Source organism: Dendronephthya gigantea, unplaced genomic scaffold, assembly GCF_004324835.1.
Source record: "Dendronephthya gigantea isolate DGI-Jeju-01 unplaced genomic scaffold, DenGig_1.0 000035F, whole genome shotgun sequence".
NCBI lineage: Eukaryota > Metazoa > Cnidaria > Anthozoa > Malacalcyonacea > Nephtheidae > Dendronephthya > Dendronephthya gigantea.
The window spans coordinates 847989-871779 of record NW_021163045.1 but is presented as its reverse complement, the minus strand read 5'-3'; the positions used below and the strand labels follow the sequence as shown (position 1 = coordinate 871779).

The 23791-nt window shown below is 35.6% G+C and overlaps 5 protein-coding genes and 1 long non-coding RNA gene across 8 annotated transcripts in view; 3 read left to right on the top strand and 3 right to left on the bottom strand.

The window, feature by feature from the left end:
* LOC114525696 (dnaJ homolog subfamily C member 7-like) overlaps positions 1-10649 on the bottom strand; it is a 33994-nt gene extending 23345 nt beyond the window's left edge. Inside the window, exons 1-10 of one of the 2 annotated variants that reach the window (XM_028547109.1) lie at positions 10547-10649; positions 9771-9839; positions 8803-8864; positions 7580-7646; positions 6128-6292; positions 5877-5968; positions 5642-5715; positions 5196-5336; positions 4727-4752; positions 4157-4241 (exon numbers count right to left, since the gene is read on the bottom strand). In XM_028547109.1, the coding sequence (XP_028402910.1) occupies positions 4157-4241; positions 4727-4752; positions 5196-5336; positions 5642-5715; positions 5877-5968; positions 6128-6292; positions 7580-7646; positions 8803-8864 (712 nt within the window). In that variant the 5' untranslated portion in view covers positions 9771-9839; positions 10547-10649. The remainder of the gene's footprint in view (positions 1-4156; positions 4242-4726; positions 4753-5195; positions 5337-5641; positions 5716-5876; positions 5969-6127; positions 6293-7579; positions 7647-8802; positions 8865-9770; positions 9840-10546) is intronic. The other variant, XM_028547110.1, reaches the window with a different exon arrangement.
* The window catches only part of LOC114525692 (lupus La protein homolog B-like), a 77113-nt gene extending 59143 nt beyond the window's left edge, over positions 1-17970 (bottom strand). The window contains exons 1-14 of one of the 2 annotated variants that reach the window (XM_028547105.1): positions 17749-17937; positions 17068-17137; positions 16644-16684; positions 16251-16310; positions 15816-15911; positions 15567-15629; positions 15116-15267; positions 14589-14651; positions 14446-14488; positions 14200-14274; positions 14062-14124; positions 13738-13855; positions 13586-13657; positions 13126-13252 (exon numbers count right to left, since the gene is read on the bottom strand). In XM_028547105.1, coding sequence (XP_028402906.1) covers positions 13152-13252; positions 13586-13657; positions 13738-13855; positions 14062-14124; positions 14200-14274; positions 14446-14488; positions 14589-14651; positions 15116-15267; positions 15567-15629; positions 15816-15911; positions 16251-16310; positions 16644-16684; positions 17068-17137; positions 17749-17805 — 1074 coding nt within the window. In that variant the 5' untranslated portion in view covers positions 17806-17937 and the 3' untranslated portion in view covers positions 13126-13151. Of the gene's footprint in view, positions 1-13125; positions 13253-13585; positions 13658-13737; positions 13856-14061; positions 14125-14199; positions 14275-14445; positions 14489-14588; positions 14652-15115; positions 15268-15566; positions 15630-15815; positions 15912-16250; positions 16311-16643; positions 16685-17067; positions 17138-17748 lie in introns of those variants that run through there. The other variant, XM_028547106.1, reaches the window with a different exon arrangement.
* LOC114525702 lies at positions 6751-10166 on the top strand. Its single transcript, XR_003687243.1, has 3 exons — positions 6751-6904; positions 9820-9860; positions 9958-10166. It is a non-coding gene; the product is annotated as an uncharacterized LOC114525702 (long non-coding RNA).
* LOC114525699 (14 kDa phosphohistidine phosphatase-like) lies at positions 10998-12954 on the top strand. Its single transcript, XM_028547114.1, has 3 exons — positions 10998-11199; positions 12106-12230; positions 12836-12954. The coding sequence occupies exons 1-3, from the start codon at positions 11064-11066 to the stop codon at positions 12929-12931; spliced, it is 357 nt and encodes a 118-aa protein (XP_028402915.1). The 5' UTR covers positions 10998-11063; the 3' UTR covers positions 12932-12954.
* Positions 17971-18150: 180 nt separating the features above from the next.
* LOC114525753 (eukaryotic translation initiation factor 1-like) lies at positions 18151-19379 on the top strand. The gene is made up of 3 exons (XM_028547171.1): positions 18151-18256; positions 18449-18591; positions 19075-19379. Exons 1-3 carry the CDS (start codon positions 18229-18231, stop codon positions 19219-19221), a joined length of 318 nt encoding a protein of 105 aa, XP_028402972.1. The 5' UTR covers positions 18151-18228; the 3' UTR covers positions 19222-19379.
* Positions 19380-21063: 1684 nt separating this feature from the next.
* LOC114525803 overlaps positions 21064-23791 on the bottom strand; it is a 231355-nt gene continuing 228627 nt past the window's right edge. The window contains exons 43-46 of the mRNA XM_028547232.1: positions 23690-23747; positions 22904-23178; positions 22567-22756; positions 21064-22187 (exon numbers count right to left, since the gene is read on the bottom strand). Coding sequence (XP_028403033.1) covers positions 21691-22187; positions 22567-22756; positions 22904-23178; positions 23690-23747 — 1020 coding nt within the window. The 3' untranslated portion in view covers positions 21064-21690. The remainder of the gene's footprint in view (positions 22188-22566; positions 22757-22903; positions 23179-23689; positions 23748-23791) is intronic.

Below are 23791 nucleotides of genomic sequence, written 5' to 3'. Positions count from 1 at the left end.
TTGTCTGACAAGCTACAGGTCCTAAGCTGCTCCTTAGCACCCTCCCGGTCATGAATGCGTAATAATAATCAATACCTACTAATATTCCTACGGGGCGATCCGAACCATGATCATCGCAATCGGCAAATTCAAGTTCTCTGAATTCCTGGCATTCACGTACACTTGACATGCATTGATTTGTAAGGGGGCTACAAATTGTGGGCACACACAAAGCTTCTACACGAGTAAAATTTGCATAATGCTTATGTTTGATTTTAAATTGGACAACATCGAGTTTTTGTACTTCGCTATCCTCCGCATGACCGAAGGTCTTAATAATTACTCTCTCCGTCCGTATCGTTTTCAACTTTAACCGAGATCGAACCTTTTCCGAAACGTACGATCGCTGACTACCGCAATCAAACAACACACGTGTTTGCACCTTTTGTTGTTCATCAACAGCGGATACATCCACCCTGGCAGTTTGCAGCAAAATTCCCCTTTTATCGCAACTAGCATGCCCTACAAATTCATTACTTGCTCCCCCTTTGTCCTTTTTACTCTCCCCCTCTTGTTTACTCTCTCCCTCTTTTTCTCCTTTGGGTTCCTCCGAGTTTTTATTTGGGGCAGACTTGCAGATTGATATGTGATGTTTACCCTTCTTACATCGCCGGCAAACGTAAGTTGATGTGCAATTTTTTGCAACATGCCCAGCGTCCAGACAAACGAAACATCTCCCTTTCTTACGCAAAATTACTTTCCTGGATTCATGGCTAGAGACAGTAGTGCATTTAGAAGATAGATGGTCATCTTTATTACAATATATACATGCACTAGCCCTAGTTCCTGCAAACAACCCACTTGCTGTGATTGGCCCCCCTTTCTTATAACTTTCATAATTACTTGATCTAGATGTGTTCATGCTGGCACAATTCTCTTGAGCCCTAAGCTCGTCATTAAAATATTCCATTACTTGTTCTAAGGTCCAGGTGTTCCCACCAAATTTCCTAGCAATTACCATCGTTATTTCATCTGGTAACCGATCTTTTAATATTGGTATCATAAGTGAACCGTACCCTGTTGTATCAAGTTTCAATGACCGTAAGTTTCGAACGCAACTTTCAATGTGATTATAAAGTGTTCTCAAACCTTTAATATTTTCTCGGGACCTAATCTTATTGATTTTCAACAAGGACTCCATGTGTGCTGATAAGAATTTGCTCATTTCCAAATCTATCTTGTAATAATTGGATCGCTTCTTTATAATTTTCACTATTTAGGGTGAGTCCAGAAATTGCAGCTAATGCTGCACCTCTCAAACAGCCTTTTAAATAATTGAATTTATCAATGTCACTTATACTATCCTTATTGTGAATTGCCACCTGGTACTGGTCCCAAAACCCCTGCCACAAAAGTGGGTCTCCGGAAAACTCAGGCAACTTGATTTTGGGTAACTTACACTGGACTGGACTAACAGTGCTAGGCATTAAACTTGATGAGGTGGAACTATCTATTTGCGTTTTAAACTCTTCAAGCTTTAAATCAACTGCTGCCAAAATTTGGTAAGTCGGTTCTAGATCTTTCATGTGTTCAATTACTTCCGCTTCAACCTCCTTCGGGTCGATCAATGTAATAACTTCATTGTGAACAACCGCTAATTGAGCAAGTATATTAGCCACCGTACTCTTAAATCCCAAAATTTTGGTTTGATTACAGTCATCCGAAGAAATATATGAATTCAATTCGTTTAAAACTGTTTTTAGATACGTTTTAAGACCGCTGTATCTACCTTTGACTCTTACTGTCGCTTCCGTCATATTTTATTATACCGTACAAACCAACAAAGAAAGGAATTAACCTCAAGTATATTTTCAATTTTCACACTCAAGACTAATACGGCACAGTACGACACGATACAAGTACATACGTAACGTAATTCCAGAAAATATCAGCAAAGAAAGCGAAGAATTATACCTCTACTGCCCGTCCGATTTAAAGAAATGTTGTCGCCATGCGAGTCCCAACGTACACTGCCGCACCGAACACTTCGACAAACAAAGCGCTATTACCGCCAACAACTGATTGTTTTCGCCGTTTCCCGATTCTTTAATGTCCCCTATCGGGCTCCATATAAAAAGCAGAACGAATACTGGCTTTTTAGAAATGTTATTTAATTGCAAATAACGTCAATACAAATTCATTTGCATTGTCCGAAGTTCATACACCAAGTGTTCAACCTTTTTTCTTTGCACGAGGTAAACCCACGTGACTTAACTCAACCAATTAAAACGAAACTATTAAATATTACTAAGATGAAGTATAACAGTATGTCAGATTAAATTACTGTTTTCTACACTCTATAAAAATGTTGCTAAAACTAAAAAGTGTTGTCAATAATGGAAGAGAAAAGAGAGAATAGTCTTCATAAATAAAAAAATGGTGGTCTAAAATCAAGTGCTATTCATCTTTGCCACAACCATTACACACAAAATTTTAATGGTATTAAAACCTACCTCTTTATCACCAATGCTGAAATCAACCCATCTTCAAGGGAGAAAGTTTCCTGGTTGGAAAAACATATGCAATGTTAAAACCTAAACATTATAGTTTCAAATAGACAACATTTTGTGTATTGTACTTTGATATCCTCGCTGGTTGTCTGATCCCCTCATTCCCCTGCTTCCTGCAAAATGAATCACACGACCTTTTAGGCATTCTTCATCCTATTGGCAAGAAGCAACATTCATCCATTAATCCATTGGAGTAATTAGCTGTATATAATGTTAATTAATTTGCATAGAGTGACCCTAAATTCCTGCGGATGATTTAAAGGATACTCCATGATTATACCTGAAAAAATCTGGAGTAAATGCATCATTACCTTTTGAGTATCTTCTTCATCTGCCTTTTTTTACTCTAATACTCATTCTCCACTTTTATATAATAATTAGATCATTATGTACAAGTCTGAGTCTGTTGTTTCGGCCATAGTCTCATCACAGGAGCTATCAGAATGGTTCGATTTCTTATTTAATTCAACATCCTCTGAATTTTGGTCAGCCATCTTCTTCCCTCGTTATCTCGTGGCTTTGCGTGGGACACACGAACCAACCAACACGAGAGTTCTCGCCTCTGGAATTCCCTCTTTATGGGGGGGTCTCTCGTCTAGAATTGATTCTTTGTAAGGAAGAAGATGTTAAGGCACTGAACATTATTAGATGGAAAATGAAGGCAGGCTTGATTTTTAATGTCAACCTTCCGACTTAGTTGAGCACAATAAAAAAACAATATAATATTCAAACAAACACCGGTCTTGTACACCTAGCTTTACAAGGATAATTTAGAAAGATAAACCCAAATAAAATGACAGAGTATATTCTTGTTTCTTTTACATTCGTATTCCATAAAATACATTTTAAATAAATAATTACTGTAATATCAATCAGGGGCGTAACTCTGGGGTGTGGGACATACTTTCAATGTTGTATTTATTTATAGTTTGTAGTACAAACATGAAAAATGCTGGAAAAGCACATTAACTCCACTATTTTAGAGCCACTGTTTCATGTATTTGTTGAAGATACTGTATTTGTCAAAGATAAAAATATTTTTAGGCAGTCCCAGGTGCACATACTTTATATCCTTTGCAAAGAACCTTGGCAAAAAATACCCTCAACCCCACCCAAGCTACGCCCCATCTCTGTGCGCTATTGTCTATTTACCAATAGTAAAATTTAATTTAATTAATTATTAATTTAACGGCTTTAATTTGCCATATTTAACCACTAAAACATGCAGTTACCTTGTATTATACAATAAAATATTTGCTTGCCAGAAGCATTATAATTATTTTTTAATTTATGTAGATTATTTATATGTTTGTTATGAGTGAGTGCGACCTGCGTATATAAATCAGGAGGTACTAGTGAGATAGATGTTAGTCTCATGTGCATAAGTATGATAAAAAAGAGATAAAATCAACGTTTTTTGCTTAGTACCCACTGTCAGTGTTGTTCTTTAAATTGGTTGATCTTGGATTAACTGAGCTTATTCAGAGCTCAAAATAATCTACAACAGAAAAAAAGATATTTGTGAACTTCAATTTGAAAAAAACCGTGTTTCCATTCACTTAGCAAGAACATATTATATTAAAATTCTAATACAAAGAAGACTTTACCTGTGTTCGAAAACCACACTTGGTGATTATTGAAACGATTCTTCCTTCTCAAAAAATCAAGGAGAAATTGACGAGCTCGTCGTACCTGCAAGCAAAACATTTGCTGAAGCCAATTTTAACGAAATGATTTGGAAAGCCCCGCAAAGTCAACAAAATTGAGAGATTTTATTCTTCTTTGAAACTCTCTCTTGAATAATTTAGTTGAGTATTATAAATAGCCTTTCTCACGATGACGTTTTGGGGTATTTTCAATTTTCTGAAATGGGTTAAAAAATTATGTTTAAACATAAAAAGCAATTTTTTTAGAATAAACAGACCATTTGAAGAATAAATTCAGCCTAAAATTAAAGACAGTCGCCGTTACCAAGTCTTACGCTCATGGTTTTTGAAAAAAGTACCCCAAAAATGGCGGTATATTCCTCATCGTGAGAGAGGCTAATTTGCTTGAGCCTTGCGACCAGGCGAAACTGTGACCAATCCAATAATGGATATTTAAATTAGTATGTATTGTACGAGCTAGGGAAGTCAACGGTTGTATCTCCCTCAATTTTTCCTCTTCTCTTTCCTTACCTCGTCCCTCGCCCACGGATGGCGATCTGGGAAAAAGAAAAAAAAACAGTCCAGTGGAGCGCAAGGTGAGGGGTGAATTAAAATCAAAGAGGGCGGACGTTTCCGAATTTTGGGGAATTATGTCTGGAAATTAGTATCAATTATAATTAACATAATTATATTATAATTGTATTTGGGAGAATCTTTTAGGCTTTTACAATATAAGCAGTACCATCTCTTTTTTGTTGGATTTTTTGAACAAAAATACATTCTAATATCCCTTACAGCATGCACCCTACCCATAGCAGGGCGAATGGCTTGCATCACCCTCCCCTCTATATAGCCACACTCGTTCAATCTCTGGCGCAAGAGTGCATAGGAATAACAGCTCGAAATTTTGGCACGATGATAAGTACAAAGTAGCTGACTTCACTCTGCAGAAGGCCCAAACGATTAACACGGGCAATTATAATTATTGATATCCACCCACCTCGGTGATGCAGTCGCGCCTCCCTACGAAAGGCTTCCTCGACGTCCAAGACTGAACAATCTTCAGTCAGCGATAGGGTATAGAGGGCAAAACGGAGGTTACACTTCGCATTGTATGCTTCTTGAGATAATCGATAATACACTGTTCAATATATAATATAATGCATATACTGTAAACTTCATTTATATACGAAAGGGCTTCTTGCTCTAAGATTATTTGCTTTAAAGATGTCCAGTAATCGTATCCTTTCTCGGTCTGTATTACTAAGCGAGTCTGGATAAAAAAATCTTTCACTGAATAGATAAATAGATGTATCTGAAACAATATCTGGCAAGATATTCTAATTTTAAGCCATGATGTCAAACTAGCATCTGACAAACTATCAATGCTACATTCCGAAGAGACTTTCAATTACTCGACAAAATCAGTTATCGAAGGTAGAATACCTGGTCTGCCTGTCATGGCGTAGATTTCATAATGTGCTTTACTGGCTTTCTGATATTGTCCAATTGCGTGGTAACTATATAGTTTATAGTATAAAATATAAACAATCAAATACGGGATCAGAAGACGATACTTAAAAAGTTCGCTAGCTACTGAATATTCGGAAAAAAACTATTACCTAAAAAAGAAATGTTTACACTTAGGAAGGGGGGGGGAATGTTTAATTACTATCCATACCACTTCGCCCTGAGAAGGTGTGCTTTCAGATGACTGACATCCAACTCAATGGCGTCTGTGAAATCCATAATGGCTTGTGGAACCATCTTTAACTGTACAGAAATATAGAAAAAATCAATTTCCACGTTTCAATTCTTGAACCTGATCGTCAGTCGGGACTCGGGCCACTCAGGTGATGTTTAATAACGATGTCAACTTTATACAGTAGATTTATACATATATATAGGGCTACAAGTAAATTTCGTCATTACCGTGCACATAATGAACCCCCTTTTGTAGTATAGATTTGCACAAACGGCCTTGTTCATGGGATCAACATCCAACGCTTGAGAATACAAACGATGTGCTAGTAGTGGCATCCCATTCACAAAAGCTCTACGCGCGTCATCCAGGAACCATTTCAGAGTCACAAGCCTCTGTTCAAATTAAAATAAATAACATAATGAAACAAACTCAATACATATTAGCTATAATATCCTTATTTGGCTTATATATTACAAATATAATTTTTAAAACCCACTAGCTCAAGCGCGTTTTTATCCGTGATAAAAGAGAAAAACCATGCTATATATTATACATACTATCTGAGATCTTGCAAGTGCCGTTATAGTTGGTATACTATTAATTTTGTCGCTGGTTGACTATTAAATAGCGTTAGTTGAGTCTCACTAGAGAAGACAAACACTAGAGCACTAAAGCAGACAAACATACAGAATGTAACTGAAATTGCACGTAGCGTCACGGCTTACATTTTTGCCTGGGATTTAAGACTAGCTTTCAAACAATATACTTAATATATACTTATAAGGCCAGCCTCCACTTGCACGTAATGTCAGTGCGGCCGATTTGGCGCATGCTCGCGGTGACTCGAAACTGGTCGCCAAGGCGGCCGATGGGGCTAATTTTTTGTACGTATGACAGTAGAACTGTAGTCTATTTTCAAGGCGGCAGTCAACGCGCAAGCCGTACGTGTGTGCAAGTGGAGACTGGTAGATATATGGTCAAAATGTATTTACGAGGTATAAGAGGTAAGCAAAACTGATTGGTTTAATTTCTGTGCTGGTTTGATCCCAGTTTGGGGAAACTTAATTACCGGTGCAATTAACTCTACTGCCCTCGTGATTGGGATTATATCGCAGAGCATTTACAACGATGGCTATAAAGGCTGCTTGGATACATCCGTAAGTAAAATAGCATTTTTAAAGTAGACTGAGGGAGTTTTAGCATTTTGGGGAATTTTAACATTTTCTGTCGTAGTCTCCTGCGCATGCTTAGTACGCGGCCTTGAGCTATGTATAATTAAGTTGTTAGAAATAAACGTGAATAATGTTGTGCTGCACCCTGTAAACAGTTGTGTTAACAACATTGTTGGACCATCAATACTCTTGCAACTTGTTACAAGGTTCAACAACATTTTTAACAATACTTGTTCATGGGCTGCAGCACAACTTTGTTCATTCCTGATGCAACAACCAAATCAATTTTTGGCCTTATAGTAGGTTGGAGGATGTACATTTTAATGTTTGCACTATGAAATTGCTGACTGAATTAAAACACGAAGTTATTTGTTTGGTTTTGTTCAACATTCATCATAGCCATTTTCCATGTCATTTTCTTCATTTGGGCATTCTGGTAAAATGTACAACTACCATCTTTATAATGAATTGTTGAATGCTTATAGAGCATCAAGGAACAATTTTTACCTGATTCAAGCACAATTCCAGAATACACCATTCATCAGATCTTCTTTCATTTAACAATGGCACAGAGCTAGATAATTTAACAATTAATGCACTGTATATATGCTTAAATGCTGTTTTCCTTGATAATAATATACAAGGAAATGTTTCTCGACCCTGATTGGTTGATTTCAGTGCAGTTAATCCCAAACAGTAGTGCAAAAATGTGTAACAGTGCAAAATCCTGTAACAACAGTGCAAAATCTTGTTACAAATATATCTGATTTGTTGAAAAAAAAAATGAAATTAGCCAATCAATTACTGCTCCATGTTTAATAATAGCAATGGACAGACAAACCATTAAAATTTGAACTTTGAATGTTTTTCATTTCTTGTATAAATTGTTTAAACTAATTAAATTCGAAAACAATGTTCAAGGAGACAAGGACATATAATGGATGAGGTCATTAATTTAGTGTCTCAAAGATTTCCTTGCATATCACTAATACATAATAGTATAATTCTTGTGGAATTACGGATAAACATACACTCATGAGTTTTTAAAGATTGCAAATACCGCTGGTCCTTCAGACTTGTGCTATTTTGCAGCCTTTAAAAACTCACTTGTGCTTGTTAATCCGTAATTGCACTTGAAATCATACTATTACCTATACTATAATCTCTTTGAACCTCATACTTTTTATCATATTGGAAAGCTTATATATAACCACAGGACAGGTCATGAATTTCTTACAACTAATAGTAACATTAAATAAATTTATTGTTTAAATGTTGTGTACAGTGGCCACAACATTTTGTCTGCATGATCAGATACAGGTACATATAAAAATTCCATTACCATTAGATTTCATCAATTACTACCTATCATAATAAGGTCTCTGTAAAGACCAACAATGTAACAGGGGGATATTTCATGTTTCATTTAATATTTTGCATTAATTTCATAGATGCAAATTTTTTAACATGTTTTCTAAAATAAATTCAACCAAATTATCGAGAATGTTAAACAGGACAATCACTTTTGGCTGATGTCTGACCATATGACTAGTTTATAGTTGTCAGACCAAAGTGAGATTGTCATATAATCTACATAGCTTAAATATAATCCACACAAGCAATTAAGTAGCTTATACCATCATTATGAATAGAACCTGCATAGTCACCCCCTGTAATTCCATTTAAGAAAAAATCTTAACATAAAGATGTTATAAATTAACTTTACATACCTTTCTACAAGTTGTTGATCAAGATAATTGTTCAGACTATTTGTGTTGTAGTCATCTGACATCTATGAAAAAAAAAATTCAATAAAATAACAGAAATCGCCCATCTTGAGCAATGGTTTCAATAAATAAAGTGACAACTGATTAGTACACAAACACTAGGTTTAATTTTTTCACTTTATAGTTACATATTCCTGGATGGCTGTTCTTTTTAAGACCCAATTAGAACCTAGTCATCTGGTAAATGTTAATTAGCAACCCAATAAACCCTTAATTCAATAAACCTAGTCATCTACTAAACCCTAGCAATCCAATAAACCAATAGTCATCTACTAAACCCTAGCAATACAGTAAACCTAGACACCTGGTCAACCTAGCAATTCAATAAACCTAGTCATCTAGTAAACCCTAGCAATCCAATTTATAAACCAATAGTCATCTACTAAACCCTAGCAATACAGTAAACCTAGTGACAGCTAGTAAAACCCTAGCAATCAATTGGGCTCCTGGCATGGAATTGTCAGCTAAGTTTTTAAAAAAATTATAGTGGCGGTACATTTCATTCCTAGGGACAGTTTGAGATTGAAAAACATACGTTTTGTCGTGGTCGCTATAAGAAAATATGCGATTATTATTTCACTTGTCACCGAGTAAACTCAGTAAAGCTAAAGATCGTAAAATTTAGTAATTGTCTAGAATACGTACCAGCTAGATTACGGTCAAACTTACCCAGCCGGAGCTGGACCCACTATAGCCGCTTATGTGGAATTTATATACCTTAACGTACATCACCTATTATTAAACCTTGGCGTTTACGACAATTATTCAAGACTACGCGCCACCGAGATTTAATTTACGAAAGCACTAGTAAATAATATATAGAAGACTTCAAAATAGCATGCCCGGTATCTCGGTTGAGGACACCCAGCATTGCGATTATAGGCCGACATTGCTAGGTATATATCACTTACTGTTATTTTTGCGTATTTACTGTTATTCTTTCTTCGTTTTTACAATTAGAAGACCAAAGCACCGTATAGCTGCAAAAGAAACGAGCGTAGGTATGTTATTTTCACGAAATTTTACTTTATTATTTCACACTGTTTGGAAATTATCGAAGTTTAAAGGGACTTACGCGCAATATCTCGTAATTTTTAGCCAATCAAAAGTCAGATTTAAATTGATCTCCCAAGAAACAGCAGAACAGGTGGGCGGGTAAAGGCAAGCAACCTTTCTAATTGGTGGAATTTGGCGGTAGAAGGCGATAGTTACAGTAGTTGCGGTAGTTACTTTGACTTGCGCGTGTGATACTCGCGCGCGTGTCGCGCTTACGTTGTTTACTTTGTCTATATATTATGACAAGAAGAAAAGAGTTTATCAAAATATGACAGATATACCTTCGTAAATATATAATTATCTAAAAAAATACTTGAAGAAACGCCACAAAAACTACAACCTAAAAATTACCGATGATTAAACTACATTATCCTGCAGTTTCCATGTTTTTAAACAACATCTAAAGCCTTCAAATTAGCGAAGTAAAACAGGAATTCATACGGAATTTTGAGTAAACTATCCGACTATAAATCCGAGGAGAAGCTTAGGCGGAGTGACCCTCGGATAGTTTTCTCAAAATTCCGTATGAATATTAAATCTTCTAATGAATATTAAATCCACTATTAAATCTTCTTTATATGTAACGATTATATTGCATCGGTACTATAAAGCATTTACTCAATTACCTTACCTAGAAAATGTTCCACAATGCTTGAAACCATTCGCCAACATTTACCCTGCAATTGATAAATATCCAGTGAAGACTTCTGAAGATTGCAATACTAGACTCCATCAACCTTTCCTTGAATATTTGTCGTAAATTTATTCCCGCAAAGTGGAACCACGACAAATTTGTTTGAATTGACCACCCTTCTCTGTCAATTTGAAAGACATATTTTCGGTCACAACAATAGAAGCGTTGCAAGAAACATAGAACAAACATTTTGCTCATGTTTATTTGTGCAATTCATCCACAATTTCATCGAAGTCTAAACAAAATTAAGTAAAAACTCCAGTGAAAAACTCCACTCAAGTCACTCAAGTTTATAAACGGCCATGTTGGGTACTTATTTAAAATTTTGAATTTGCCCGCGTTTTTGGTCGGACGGAGTCTGGGACTAGTCTTTTTTCTGGTTTTTTTTGTTTACCATTTTAGTTATGATCTTGTTTTCACGTGTTTATAAGTAATACACCAATTTGTCTACAAGATGTCTGCAAAACTCGATCAAGTCGAAGAGGTTGATATAGAGAGCGGTGGTCGGTTTAAATACATTCTAGTGAAGCTAAAAGATGGCAATGATGAGAAATATATTGTTCGGGGATACAGAAGGGCAGCATACCATGGTAAGAGTAACTATAGGGGGATACAGCGCCGTACATATGGGGGGGGGGGGAGGGAGATGTAGTGTCAACCTTCAAAGACAAATAATCCTATCTGGATTTTCAGTTGCAAATGTCCTATTTTAGGTCTGTTCACAAGATCCTATTTTGTTGGACCCAATTAAGTGGATTCACTTCTGACATGAGATGGAGTGTGTTATGGATTAAAGAAGTACTGCATTGGCTTAAGTTGATTTGCTGACCATGTACATTGCAAGTTAACAGACTATAAAACATCAATCAGGGGCCAGTTGTATAAACTCTTAACTACATTTTGCACAGTTAACCCAGAAATTCTGGACTCTGATTGACCAATTATGTCACTAACTATTGTTAAAAGTTAACTACCTCACCCCTGAAGTGAATTTAATCCAACAAAATTGGATCATGTGAACAGATCTTTATTGGTGAGAAATTTGTTCATAGGGGAATGGTTAACAAGAAAAACATTTACATACTTTACAGTCACACACAGACCTCTCCTTCAGAAAAATTCTTCTCTATGTAACTGCAAAGGAAGAAACAGTACTTACAGTAGAACCACTTGGCATAAAATGCCCTAATGTTTATGCAATTGACCTACCAGAGGCAGTTCAGGATGCTTATTAGCTGAAAAGTGAAATAACATGTTATTCACAAGCCAAGAATAATGGCAGGCAATTATGATCTTTTGTCAATGTTAGGAGGATCCTTTAAAGTTTATATCCACCCACGCATATTGCATCATTGGACATCATTGTTGCAAAAAAAATCAAGGCATGTTGTAAGTTGAAGGCACTACAGTACTGTTGACAATGACACACTTTACTGAGCCATGGTATGGTGTGTGTATATTCTTCAAAATTTTTAGGGTGTATTTATATTCTTTAGCTGATATTTATGATGAAATATTACCAGAGTTGAAAAGGCTTAGCTTACATTCTGAGTGCGTTGGCGGTGGCCGTATTGAACACAGCAGTGAATCTGAAAAATTATTTGTATATGGCTATTCAATGGTGAGTAGATCATGAAAAAATACCTAATTAGCAGTACACTAAGAAAACTATTTCAGAAACTTTTGGAAGTAACACTAATGAAAACAAAATTGTATAAACAAGTTTACCTATGTACATACTTACCTTCACTTCAGTTTAACATACATATCATAATTATTCATCATTGCAAAGACTGGTGCAAACAGAAACATTGTCCACTGCAATTTACCAACCTGCTAATAAAACTAGTTTCCAACTATTGTCACAATTGAGCAGTAAACAGTTTTACTTGTGTCTTGTTTAATAAGATCATTTGTCTCTGTCCGTTTTCAAGCAAGAGTCATTTCATTGATTTGAATACAATGATTGAAATACAAGAGTGCAACAGTACTAAACAGGGATATATAACCTTTTTCTCAAGTACCTATTTCATTAAAAATGAAAGCAATTCCAAATAGAGTAGGATTGCAGTTTTGCACAACTAGCTTATGAAATCTTTCATCATTGCTCATCACATTTCAACTAATGGGCCACAGCTTATATGGTATAAACCTACCCTAGACTACCTTCACTTTTATTCCAGTCTGGCTAATCCTTGCATTATTCTCTTATTCCCACTTCTTTAGGGTTTTGGACAAGCTGATCATTCAATTACAACAGGAATACTTAAGAAGTTTTTCCCATCATATAAATCTATAACATTTTCCAATGAAGGATACTAGTTGTAAAGCAACATTTATATATATCTTGTTACAAAATATGAAATAATTATTTCAAATTGTGTAGAATCATATTCACAACAAGTTGCATTATTTCATATTGCTATCAAACACAACATGAACAACACTTGACAAATTCTACCAAACAACAGACTCAGTGCTCAAAATACTGTGGACATTTTAGTCATACAGTACTTTGTATAAATAGTACTGTTAGATATACTTAGGTGTCTGGCTTAGCTTGTTTTACAGGTGGTTCATCATTTGAATGGCCATCATGTCTACCTCGTTTGCCATGTTTCCAGTGTTGTTGTCTCTTTCCTCCTGTTATACAGAACAAAACACTTTTAAAGAACTTTTTGTAAAACAAAAGGGATAAGTAATAGTCACCAAAGAGATTAGTCCTAGCACTAGTCCATGTTTTGAACAAAAATAACCCATGCCAGATGACCACTATGCCAACTGAAGTACTTTATACTATCTAAACAACTAAATTTTTGTATTTCCTGGCAGAAGAGTATAGTTCTGTGCATATGCAAAAAGTATGCCTACATACTGTATCTATGCACCCTTAAAATCGCCTCATTATTGAAACATACAGCACTAATAGTATATGTATCATACCAGAGAATATAATATTACTTATTACGAACAAACCTCTCTTATTTCTCTGACGATGTTTGTCAAACTCCTCTTTTGACTTCTTCCAGTAACCCTTCTCTTCATCTCCTGTTTTAATTTATATAATATATTTAGTTTTAATGGCAAAATAACAATTAAAGCTTTAATTAGTAAGTGTCCACAAGTACCTTCGATCACACGTAGAGTTGTTTCTACACCACGTAAGTTTACTTTATTCTCATTTTTCTCCAGTACAGCTTTCAATGCCTTTTCGGCATCACCGTCATTCTCATAGCGAATGAACCCCTGAAAATATGATTAACATTGAATTGTTATTTGAAGGACATTGCAGACTATGCAAACTCTATGAAAATGTTGCTAAAAGTGTTGTCAATAATGGAAGAGAAAAGAGAGAATAGTCTTCATAAATAAAAAATTGGTGGTCTAAAATCAAGTGCTATTCATCTTTGCCACAACCATTACACACAAAATTTTAATGTATTAAAACCGACCTCTTTATCACCAATGCTGAAATCAACCCATCTAACTTTGAAAGTTTCAAGGGAGAAGGTTTCCTGGTTGGAAAAACATATGCCATATTAAAACCTAAACATCATAGTTTCAAATAGACAACATTTTGTGTATTGTACTTTGATATCCTCGCGGGTTGTCTGATCCCCTGCTCCTGCAAAATGAATCACACGACCTTTTGGGCATTCTTCATCCTATTGGCAAGAAACCAAATTCATCCATTAATCCATTGGAGAAATTGGCTGTATATAATGTTAATTAATTAGCATAGAGTGACGCTAGTTCCTGCAAATGATCCAAAGTTGCTTAAAGGATATTCCATGACCATTATACATGAAAAAATCTGGAGTAAAATGTATCATTACCTTTTGAGTATCTTCTTTATCTGTGCTTTTATTGTGGTCCTTTCTAAACAGAGCAATAAAATTACTCATATTGTGAATCTTTGAGTGTATGTCTATGCACTTCACATTGTAAGAAAAATCTTTTAAGACAAAGTAATATTTACGTTGGCGTTGCTCCATGTTCGCCATTTTTACTTTCTGCTCTTTTGCCTTTGAAGTAGTCTTCTCTATATAATCATATAATAAATAACTTCATTTTAGAAAACTAAAATATATACACAATGCTATGTAATCTACAGGATTGTGCTGCACATGCATACATTCCAACTTTAAAAAGACTTTTCGGGGCCTGAGTTCTAAATTTTCATTACCAACATCTTAGCTGGCATCATTATTGCCAACATCATCACTAATACATATCATAATTGTCATTATCAAGAATAATTATCATTGTTAACATCATCACTAATTTCCTCATTGCCATTGTCATCACCACTATTTACTATTATAATTTCCAAGCTAATATATCACAAATATCATCATTTCAAACATCATCACCTGAATATCATCATTGCCATCATCATAAACAAAAATTATGTTGCTATTACCAATAATCATCACATATCACCCATATCATTGCTAAAATCATCACTAATACTGGTACCATCATCATTATTATCAGTTAACTTACTTTCTCATGTATGTAAGCTCATTGTCTTTGAATTTCAGATCCTTGCTTGCAACAAATGCAACTGCTTCATCCTTGGTTTCGAATTCAACAAAAACTGAACCTTTGAAGTTTTTCTTCTCATCATAGGTCCGTCTCATGACAATATTTACACACTAAACAAGGCAAGTAAATATATGAAGCAATACAGATTAATAGAATTAAGGGGGAAAATGCTGAAGTGATAGGATAAATTACTCTAATACTCATTCTCCACTTTTACATCATATTTAGACCACTATAATAATTGTACATTATCCCAGTTGGTAGGGTGCTGAGGGCTCAAAATAATAGTCAATATATCTCCAGTCAAAGTGTCTAGTTAACTAAATCATTATCAATATGGCTGGTCAAAATGACTCAGGTCTTTATAATCTCAAGTATTGCAGCTTGTTTAATACACAAAAAATCAAACCTTTCCTTTAGATTCAAAGAATTCTTCGAGTTCATCTAAGGTTGCAGATTCCGGAAAACCTTTCTACAAATAAAAGAAATATATTTTACAGGTTTATTGTCATATTATAGGCAAAGTTAGATCATGCAAGTTTAATCATGCAACTAAATATTTTGCAATGCTGCAAATAATAAACAAATACTCAACAATATTTTCATGCAACATACAATGACCATGATTTAAGGACAACAGTTGTTATAATCTACTTACACAGTAGATTGATTTGTTTCGTGATGCCAAGTTATATTCCATGTTAATTTCTGGCATTGGTTTTATTCTACGCATCTTGGTGTTTTCTTCGTTTATCTAAAATGTATTTGGAAATGAATGAATGTCATTGGCATTATTTTCTTTTCAGATAGGTATAGTTGCTATACTAGGGTGGTTTTCTCGTGACACACATAAGTGTGATTCTTTGGTCACACACGTGACAACGCTATTCTATTTTGTTATGTGCCAAATTTGAAGCAAGAAACAGCAATGTGAGTCAATGTCACGTGTGCGACCAGAGAATCACCAGTGCTGTTTCTTAGGCTTCATATATTGTGTGTAACAAAATGGAATAGCAGCGATGTGTGTGTGACCAGAGAATCATCCTAAAACCATTGTGGTGCAAGTGTCTGATATTATGTTTTATTAACCCACCTCCATCAGACCAGTCCCATGTGTACGTAAAGCATGTCCAATCAAATCATAAACCATAGTCTAAACAGAAAAAATTACTTTCACTAATCAACCTGTTGCATAATAGACCAACTTATAATCTAGGCAACAAGAAGGAAATAAATCAACAAATCTAAAAAGAGCATACTGAAATTAGTACTGTGTGAATTTAGCACTTTTGTATGCTTTTTTACTATGGCCGAAGGCCCAAAAGCATGTAATTAAATCAGTTACACACTTTCGACCGTAGTAAAAAAGTATTAAAAGTTACAAAATTACCAACTTTGCTTAGCTATATTTTCCACACTTTACAATATTTCATAGGTAAAAAAAATATGGCACAAAGGTAAAGATTGATATTAGTAAATCAATTACCTTCAAGCGGGCAAATGTCATAAGACAATCCATGGTTACCCCTACAAATTCAATGAGTTAAGGACAAAAGAACAGTACTATCAAGACTTCGGCCGCAAATCATGAATAAAATTTTGGCTTTGCATGGAGACAAGTTGTCAATTCTGAAACAAACACATGCACAGTTGGCAATATAGGAGTAATTTAACTTCTGGTTGGTAGTGTCATCATACTACCTTGCATGATCTGAATTAAGCTCTCTAATGCTTTCTGTACACATTTTGATTATGGTAATGTCATTTTCAGTAAAGTAACAAACTCCAAAGATAGCTTGCCCAAATTAATCTTCAAAACCTGTTATGTTAGTGTGCTAACAGTTAATAGAGTAATCTAAAAATACTTTACAGCAAGCTAAGTTAGCTAACTTGACTGTATAATAGGATACAACCATTATCTTCTTCCAACTTTTGAAGGAGGAACTTATCCTTGGGTAGATTTTTATCCCCAAAGTAATACTAGGGAAAAAAGCATTGATCATATCAGACATTTGATTTCAGGGGGGTGGAACTGAGGGAATTATTATGAATTATTATGCATTACTAATGCAATCTCGATTGTGATTGGCTAAAAACCTACAGATAATTCTCAATGTCTTGCCACCTACAAGACATTGAAAATTATCCGTAGGTGACGTAATTTTTTGCCGCTAGTTTGTTGTCAATAATGGCACAGGTTTCCTCTCTAAAAAGGAAATACATAATAAAACAATTATTGAATTCGGTTTTCGCATGATATCGAGAATTATCAAGCCTCAGTTTGCATTATCCGCCTCAGCTTCGCTTCGGCGAATAATGCAAACTTTGGCTTGATAATTCTCGATATCACACTCAACCTCATCCAATAATTGTTAATTGTTCATGATCCTGTTTTTGCACGAGATGAGGAACTCAGTGAGGAACTAAGTTTAAGTTTTAATGACAGTTTCAAGGGTAAAATAATTCATAAATTACATACATCGTAATTTTTTTACTGTATGTAATAAAGTTACAAATCACAATATTATTTATTTGTCACGTGCAGCCTATGCAAGTGTGCTCATTGTGCTATATGCATACTGGCAATATACCTCAATTTGTTTGGCTATTTTCTTTTCAAAGGAAGCACTCTTCTCAGGACTACTCATTTTCACCTCGTGCGGCCGTTTTCCTGCAAAAAACGTTCCAAAATCGAGTATTTTCACTTTTATGTTTCAAATTTGAACCAAACCTCGTGGAAAATTGACAATTTGCAGTTACTTCATGTAGGAACCTGTAAAATTCCAATATAAAATTGTAACAATAGCTACCGAATTATCCATAGTCATCCATATCATGCCCCCAATAATACCTGACATAATCAATACCTAAATAGCAATGATTTGTCCCAATATATTAACATATACCCATATACATCCATTAAAATAATCCATCTCTCTATCCATTATCATCCATCCCTATCCTTGACATCATAAATAATTTCTTCCCACTCGTAATAACGATACGTTTTACACACCGACCTCTTTTGGCGAAGTTTTTACTCTATTTTTTCCTCTTTTTGCTGTCTTCGTATGTCGGTTCAAAACTTCAATTCAGCCGGTAATTATATGTTTTTTCTTTCTCTAGTAAAAATATATCCGTAAGTTTTTCGTTTTCGAAAGATGATTGTGTTTTAGTGTTTCTGAATACTCTATATTTTCATGTTTATAACACTGTCGGTACTCAAAACCTCTTGTATTTTAGTTAGTACTATTCAGATTTAATTTTCGAATTGTATACCGTTCATTTCAGATCCATTTGCCGTCGACAAATCTGAGCAGGAGGGTCTCATTCATATCCGAATTCAGCAAAGAAATGGCCGAAAAACGCTAACCACGGTTCAAGGAATCTCAGAAAAATACGACAAGAAACGACTTGTGAAGTATTTTAAAAAGGTGTGTAGATTAGTTGGTGATTGCATTATGAAAGCCTTGAACGGTTGGTTTCTATTAGATCAGTCAAATATAGCAAGATCTTGTCTACTAGATTGTGTTTGCCATAGAATTTTAATACTCAGTCAGTGGTGTACCCACAAGTTGCCCTCACCATTAATAGTATACACTACACTGACTACAGCATACTACAGGTTGAGGAAATGGTGGTACCGGTTTTCATCAATGTCCTCTGATGGTTTTTCTACTTTCTAGTTTACCTCACTAATTTTATGAACCAACCTTTAGGCATTGATCATTACCAACAACTTTTCAGTAGGAACCAAATAAAAAGATGATTTTCTATCATATCACAATATCACCAGACCCTAAGTTAACATTAGAATATAAAATGGAAATTACTCTTTGAAATTTCACATGAACTTTTCTTTCATTTTGTATATAATGTATTTTTACGTACTGATTTGAATCATGATATGCTTTTAGAACTTCTCGTGCAATGGAACAGTGGTAGACCACCCTGAACATGGTGAGGTTATCCAACTACAAGGTGACCAGAGACAGAGCATTCATGATTTCCTAATTGAAATCGATCTTGCGACAAAGAACCAAGTCAAGGTGCATGGATTTTAAACAAAGAACAGCCAACTTTATTTTCTTCAGAACTTTTTTTTCTTAATATATGTGAATAAAAAAGTCTAGCTTTATGGCTGCGATGTCCTGTAAAGAATTTATATATAATGGCAGTTTTGTATTCGGCTTGAGTACTCCAAATTAAAATCAATAAAAAATGGGTATGCTTGAGTTTTGAAACAGATAAACCTTTGAAAGTCAGGGCTCTATCTGTCTCTATTGATATACTGTATACAAAAAGTTTTGCAAATACCAGCCTCCCCTCCCCTCCCACTTATATTGCCATATCAGACACAAATTGTGTTACAGACAAGCATGTGAAGCCACAGTTCCAAATCACTGATCTGATAGTACTGGAGTTATAGCATCTATACTTACGAAAGGTGAAACCAGAATGAACGAACTTTCATTCTCCTGGACAGAAAAAATACTATATAAATAAAAGCCCTTATTCATTAAATTACACAGTCACCTTGAAAGAGCCCGGGTGTAGAGTGATGTATTACATCTTTTTAATTAAGTCTCTAAGTGCCATACCAAGTGCAGTGTATATTTAGATCAGTGATCAGAATATCACTGAGAATATGCACACAGTGTATATTCTGATCAGTGCCCCAATGGAGTTTCGAATTATAGCGGACTGTAAACCCCTCTATCTCCGTAGTTCGAGATTTAAACAGTGGATTTAACCAATCACAATAAAAAATTTAGAGATTTTGTTGTTTAACTGATATAATTTAAATTGGACTTCCCACCCATTCTTCATGTAAATAATTTACACCTCATTTCCTAGAAGTATCTAAGTTTTTTAGAATTCTCTACGGACTAAATGATGGCCTGCTTTGCACTATCTTTTCAAAACGTGTAAACAAAAAGTGTGATGATAAATTATGAATTATTCCCGATCAGATAACAAAAAGAGTAATCACTAATACCAGGAAACATTAGCATGATTTATTCCGGGAAAGACAGTAGCTAGTCTGTATAAGCGAAAGTGTCTTTCAGTTCGCGTCACTGGTTCAAAGATGTTTACTTCGAGGTCTCCAGCACAAATCCAACGTCTTGGCATTGAACGTGGCCTATTGGATAAATATTTCCCGAACAGAGTAACATGGATATCTCCGAGGGAATCGACGAAAGTCGAGGTGAGACTTGAGACAAACAACAACAAATCTTACACATTGCGCATCAACCTTCCTCAAGATTACCCGAATTCGTGCCCAAGATTGACAATCGTGTCGCCGAGAAATTTACAGCAGAAAAACGGTGATCCCCTGCCAGAAAACAGCTCAGAATTTCACACGTTGGGCGCTGAAGATGGTTGCATATCTATATGTCATTTTTATCCTTTGCACTGGAACGCACAAGATACGATGTACGAGGTTTTCATGAAGGGGAGATTGTGGCTCGAAGCTTACGAAAGTCATTTGAGTACAGGGCAACCTATCAGCGTGTATTTGCCCGAACAAGTAAGCGGACTAGAACAGTTAATTGATTTTCTGACATTGAGTATGGTGGCAAATAGATAAGACGGTGCATCAGTTCATTTTGAAAGTGAAACCACAGCCGGAACCGGCTCATAATCATAAAACTTTCGCTGTATCCGGAAATCTATTATGAACTACCGGGAAATCATTATGCGAAAAATGAGCTTATATAATAATGCGGTAGACTTTAGCTGAAATTTTAAACGAGTTTTAGCCAAAAATAGAACAAAACTGTAGTTATTTTGTTGAATATAATCGAAACCACCCTGTGGTGACACAGGAGAAAAAAATATAAATGAAAGTAATTCCCACTGTTTTCGTTAATAAATTTAAAGACATTAACTTATTTGGAATCATTTGCAAGGTCGTTATTACACTTTTTTAAATTTGGCATTACTCCATTAGCCTGTGCGAGTTCAAACCTTGCTTTAGTACAACGGGATCTCGATAAGCAATATATAACAATCCCTGTCAGTTATATTATGATTTATTATTAGAAGAGAATTAATTAACGTATATTAACTCATTTAACTGAGTATTAAAATCGATTCGTCACCTACATCTTATTTACAATTAATAATGTTATGTGGTAATTTAAATATTAATAAAAGACAATTGCAACTAGAAAGTACTGTCGCATTTTATTAATAAAGAACGTTGAAAAAATCTAAAAATTTTGACAACGAGTTGTCCGCCATCTTGGATTTCGAAGTAATGCAAGTTTTCATCTCGGCTTTTTAGAATTTTGAAAGAAATAAAAGCATTTCTGACAACCTTCGATTGATACTCGGTAATTTGGAAAACAGTTTATAGGGCTAAGTCGGCTAACTCCACCTCTGAGGTCATCATAATCAATAGTTTTACAAAACCACCCACACGGCAGAATCAGCTCACTGGATTTCGAAGTGCACCTTAGCTATTCAGTGGCGAACTTAAACATCATGCAGCCACAACAGTAAACAAATAGATACAAGTTCTGCGACTACATAGCATCGTCTTCCTGTATTAACGAGGTCTGACTATGATGACTCCTCGACGAGGAACGGTCTTGCATTGGAAATACCTGACTAGACTGGACATCATCTTCCTCTTTTAAAGAGGTAAGACTTAGATGACTTTGTGATGGAGAACGTTCCTCCACAACAGGAACGACCTGACCAGATTTCTTCTTTCGGAAATCATTAAAGGATGAAATAGAAGACTGACGGGGCGATGCGCCCGACTCATCTTTGTCGAAAGCCGTATTCACTTTCGGATTGACCCGTGTCCTCGATCTCCGAAGGTCGAAAGATATTGGCGATCCAGTTCGATGGAGTCTGGCTCTCTCGGCTTTGTAAAGCCACGTGCTCTTACGCTCACGAATTTGTTTATCTCTCATAGCCGAAATCTGCTGTTCTAAGGATTTGGCGAAATCCTCCAGTGACTCGCGACCCTCCGTTCTGAGGTATTCTGCGACTCGGAATGAAGGAATACTCTCTTCTGCGAAGGTAGAGACGAGATCTGGGCATTATTTCATTGCACTCCGTTTAAAACGGAATGTTTTATACAATAAGATATTCGTTATTAGGAGAATAGTTGTTGGGAGAACAAACAAAGAATAGTTGTTGAATGAACATTGCACTTCTGCAATTCAAACCGAATTCCTAATGATGACATAAACATTGATGCATGCGACAGGCAAAGGGCATGTTTTTGTACAAAATTTGCAGAAACATTTTTAGGTAATTTCAGATGGGAAATTAATCGGACTTCATTCACATAAATTCCTAAATGGGTAAACACAACATGTTTTGTGGATTGGAACTAGGAATTATAGCATGCGAACATTCATCACAATTCTACGATACAAAAAACTCACCCAGTTTCTCTTTTTTACTTTGCTTTTCTTTCTCCTTTTTCTTGTACCTTCCAAAATGCCATATCAGGCCGAGGATAATTGCCACAGCCAACAAACTGATGGTCACTTTGAATGACTCTTGAAACGCTTCTGCCGAGGGATCGAATAAACCAGACGATTTCTCTTTGGCTTCATCAGCCTCGTTTCTATCCTGTTGTAAAAAATATTCGGCAAATTCAAGCATCGAAATATCTTCATAGATGTCATCTTGAAAACAAACATTAATGTACAAATATTTTCCCGTCTATTCTTGAACAGAAACAAAAGGAAGTTTTAAAGCGTAATTCTTGAGACTTACAAGAGATATGGAATCTGTATTTTCTTCGACAATCAACGAAATCTTGGTCTTTTGCGCAGCCAGAGCTTGGCGGAATAATGGCGCGGCTTTGGCCATGTTTCCAGACAGGACAAAACCGTAACCAGTTGGATATTCTATCAGACGATTCAACTGGATATCTCCTCCTTTAAACATACTTTTCTTAGTTGCCGCAGCGTACATGTCAAGTAAAGCTCCTGACACCTCCTTGTTGTGCATTGCGTTGATCAAATCCTCCATATTGTTGTAAGGAACAACTGAAAAATTTTCAAAGTGGAAACGCAATGAGGCAAATTTCCGTGGGCTTGTCAACGTGGTTGATGCAATAGAATGCATGGGTAATCTCTGAGAATATCATTGTTTTATCATTACTAAATTATCGCGGTCACACGTCAGGATATCTATGAACAGGGCCTTCAGACATGGGGGAAGGAGGTGAAAGGGAAAGTGTCCCCTAAGGAAAAATAAAATCACACTTTTTATACTACGGGGCAAGTCTATATAGACTACGTGCACACGCGGTAACGTTTTCGAGCGTTTTCATTTTCGTTCTCACGCAAAAACTGGTTCAAACTGCGTTAATTGGCAATAGAAGTTCAAACTAACATATTTTCCTTGAATCGTGCGGACAGGGCGTCAAAACGTTAAACTAGATTTTGAAAACGCTGGAAAACGACGTTCGTGTTCATACAGCCATAGTGTTCGGCAAACTTTTAACACGAATCCTATTCTAATCCTAGTCTTTATCTTTAAACGAGAACGCCTTACCATCTGCATTCTGTCTAACTGCCTTTGAGTATTCAGCAGAATTTACAATAGCCCCGACCTAAAATAAACTTGAAATATAAGATTGCACTATATGTACACATT

Bases quoted from the DNA above. Each gene is read 5' to 3' on its own strand.
- LOC114525699 (XM_028547114.1), top strand. From the start codon at position 11,064: ATGTCTGCAAAACTCGATCAAGTCGAAGAGGTTGATATAGAGAGCGGT. The intron at 11,200-12,105 runs GTAAGAGTAACT...TATATTCTTTAG, and splicing joins CAGAAGGGCAGCATACCATG to CTGATATTTATGATGAAATA. The intron at 12,231-12,835 runs GTGAGTAGATCA...CCACTTCTTTAG, and splicing joins TTGTATATGGCTATTCAATG to GGTTTTGGACAAGCTGATCA.
- LOC114525753 (XM_028547171.1), top strand. From the start codon at position 18,229: ATGTCGGTTCAAAACTTCAATTCAGCCG. The intron at 18,257-18,448 runs GTAATTATATGT...CGTTCATTTCAG, and splicing joins TCAAAACTTCAATTCAGCCG to ATCCATTTGCCGTCGACAAA. The intron at 18,592-19,074 runs GTGTGTAGATTA...ATATGCTTTTAG, and splicing joins TTGTGAAGTATTTTAAAAAG to AACTTCTCGTGCAATGGAAC.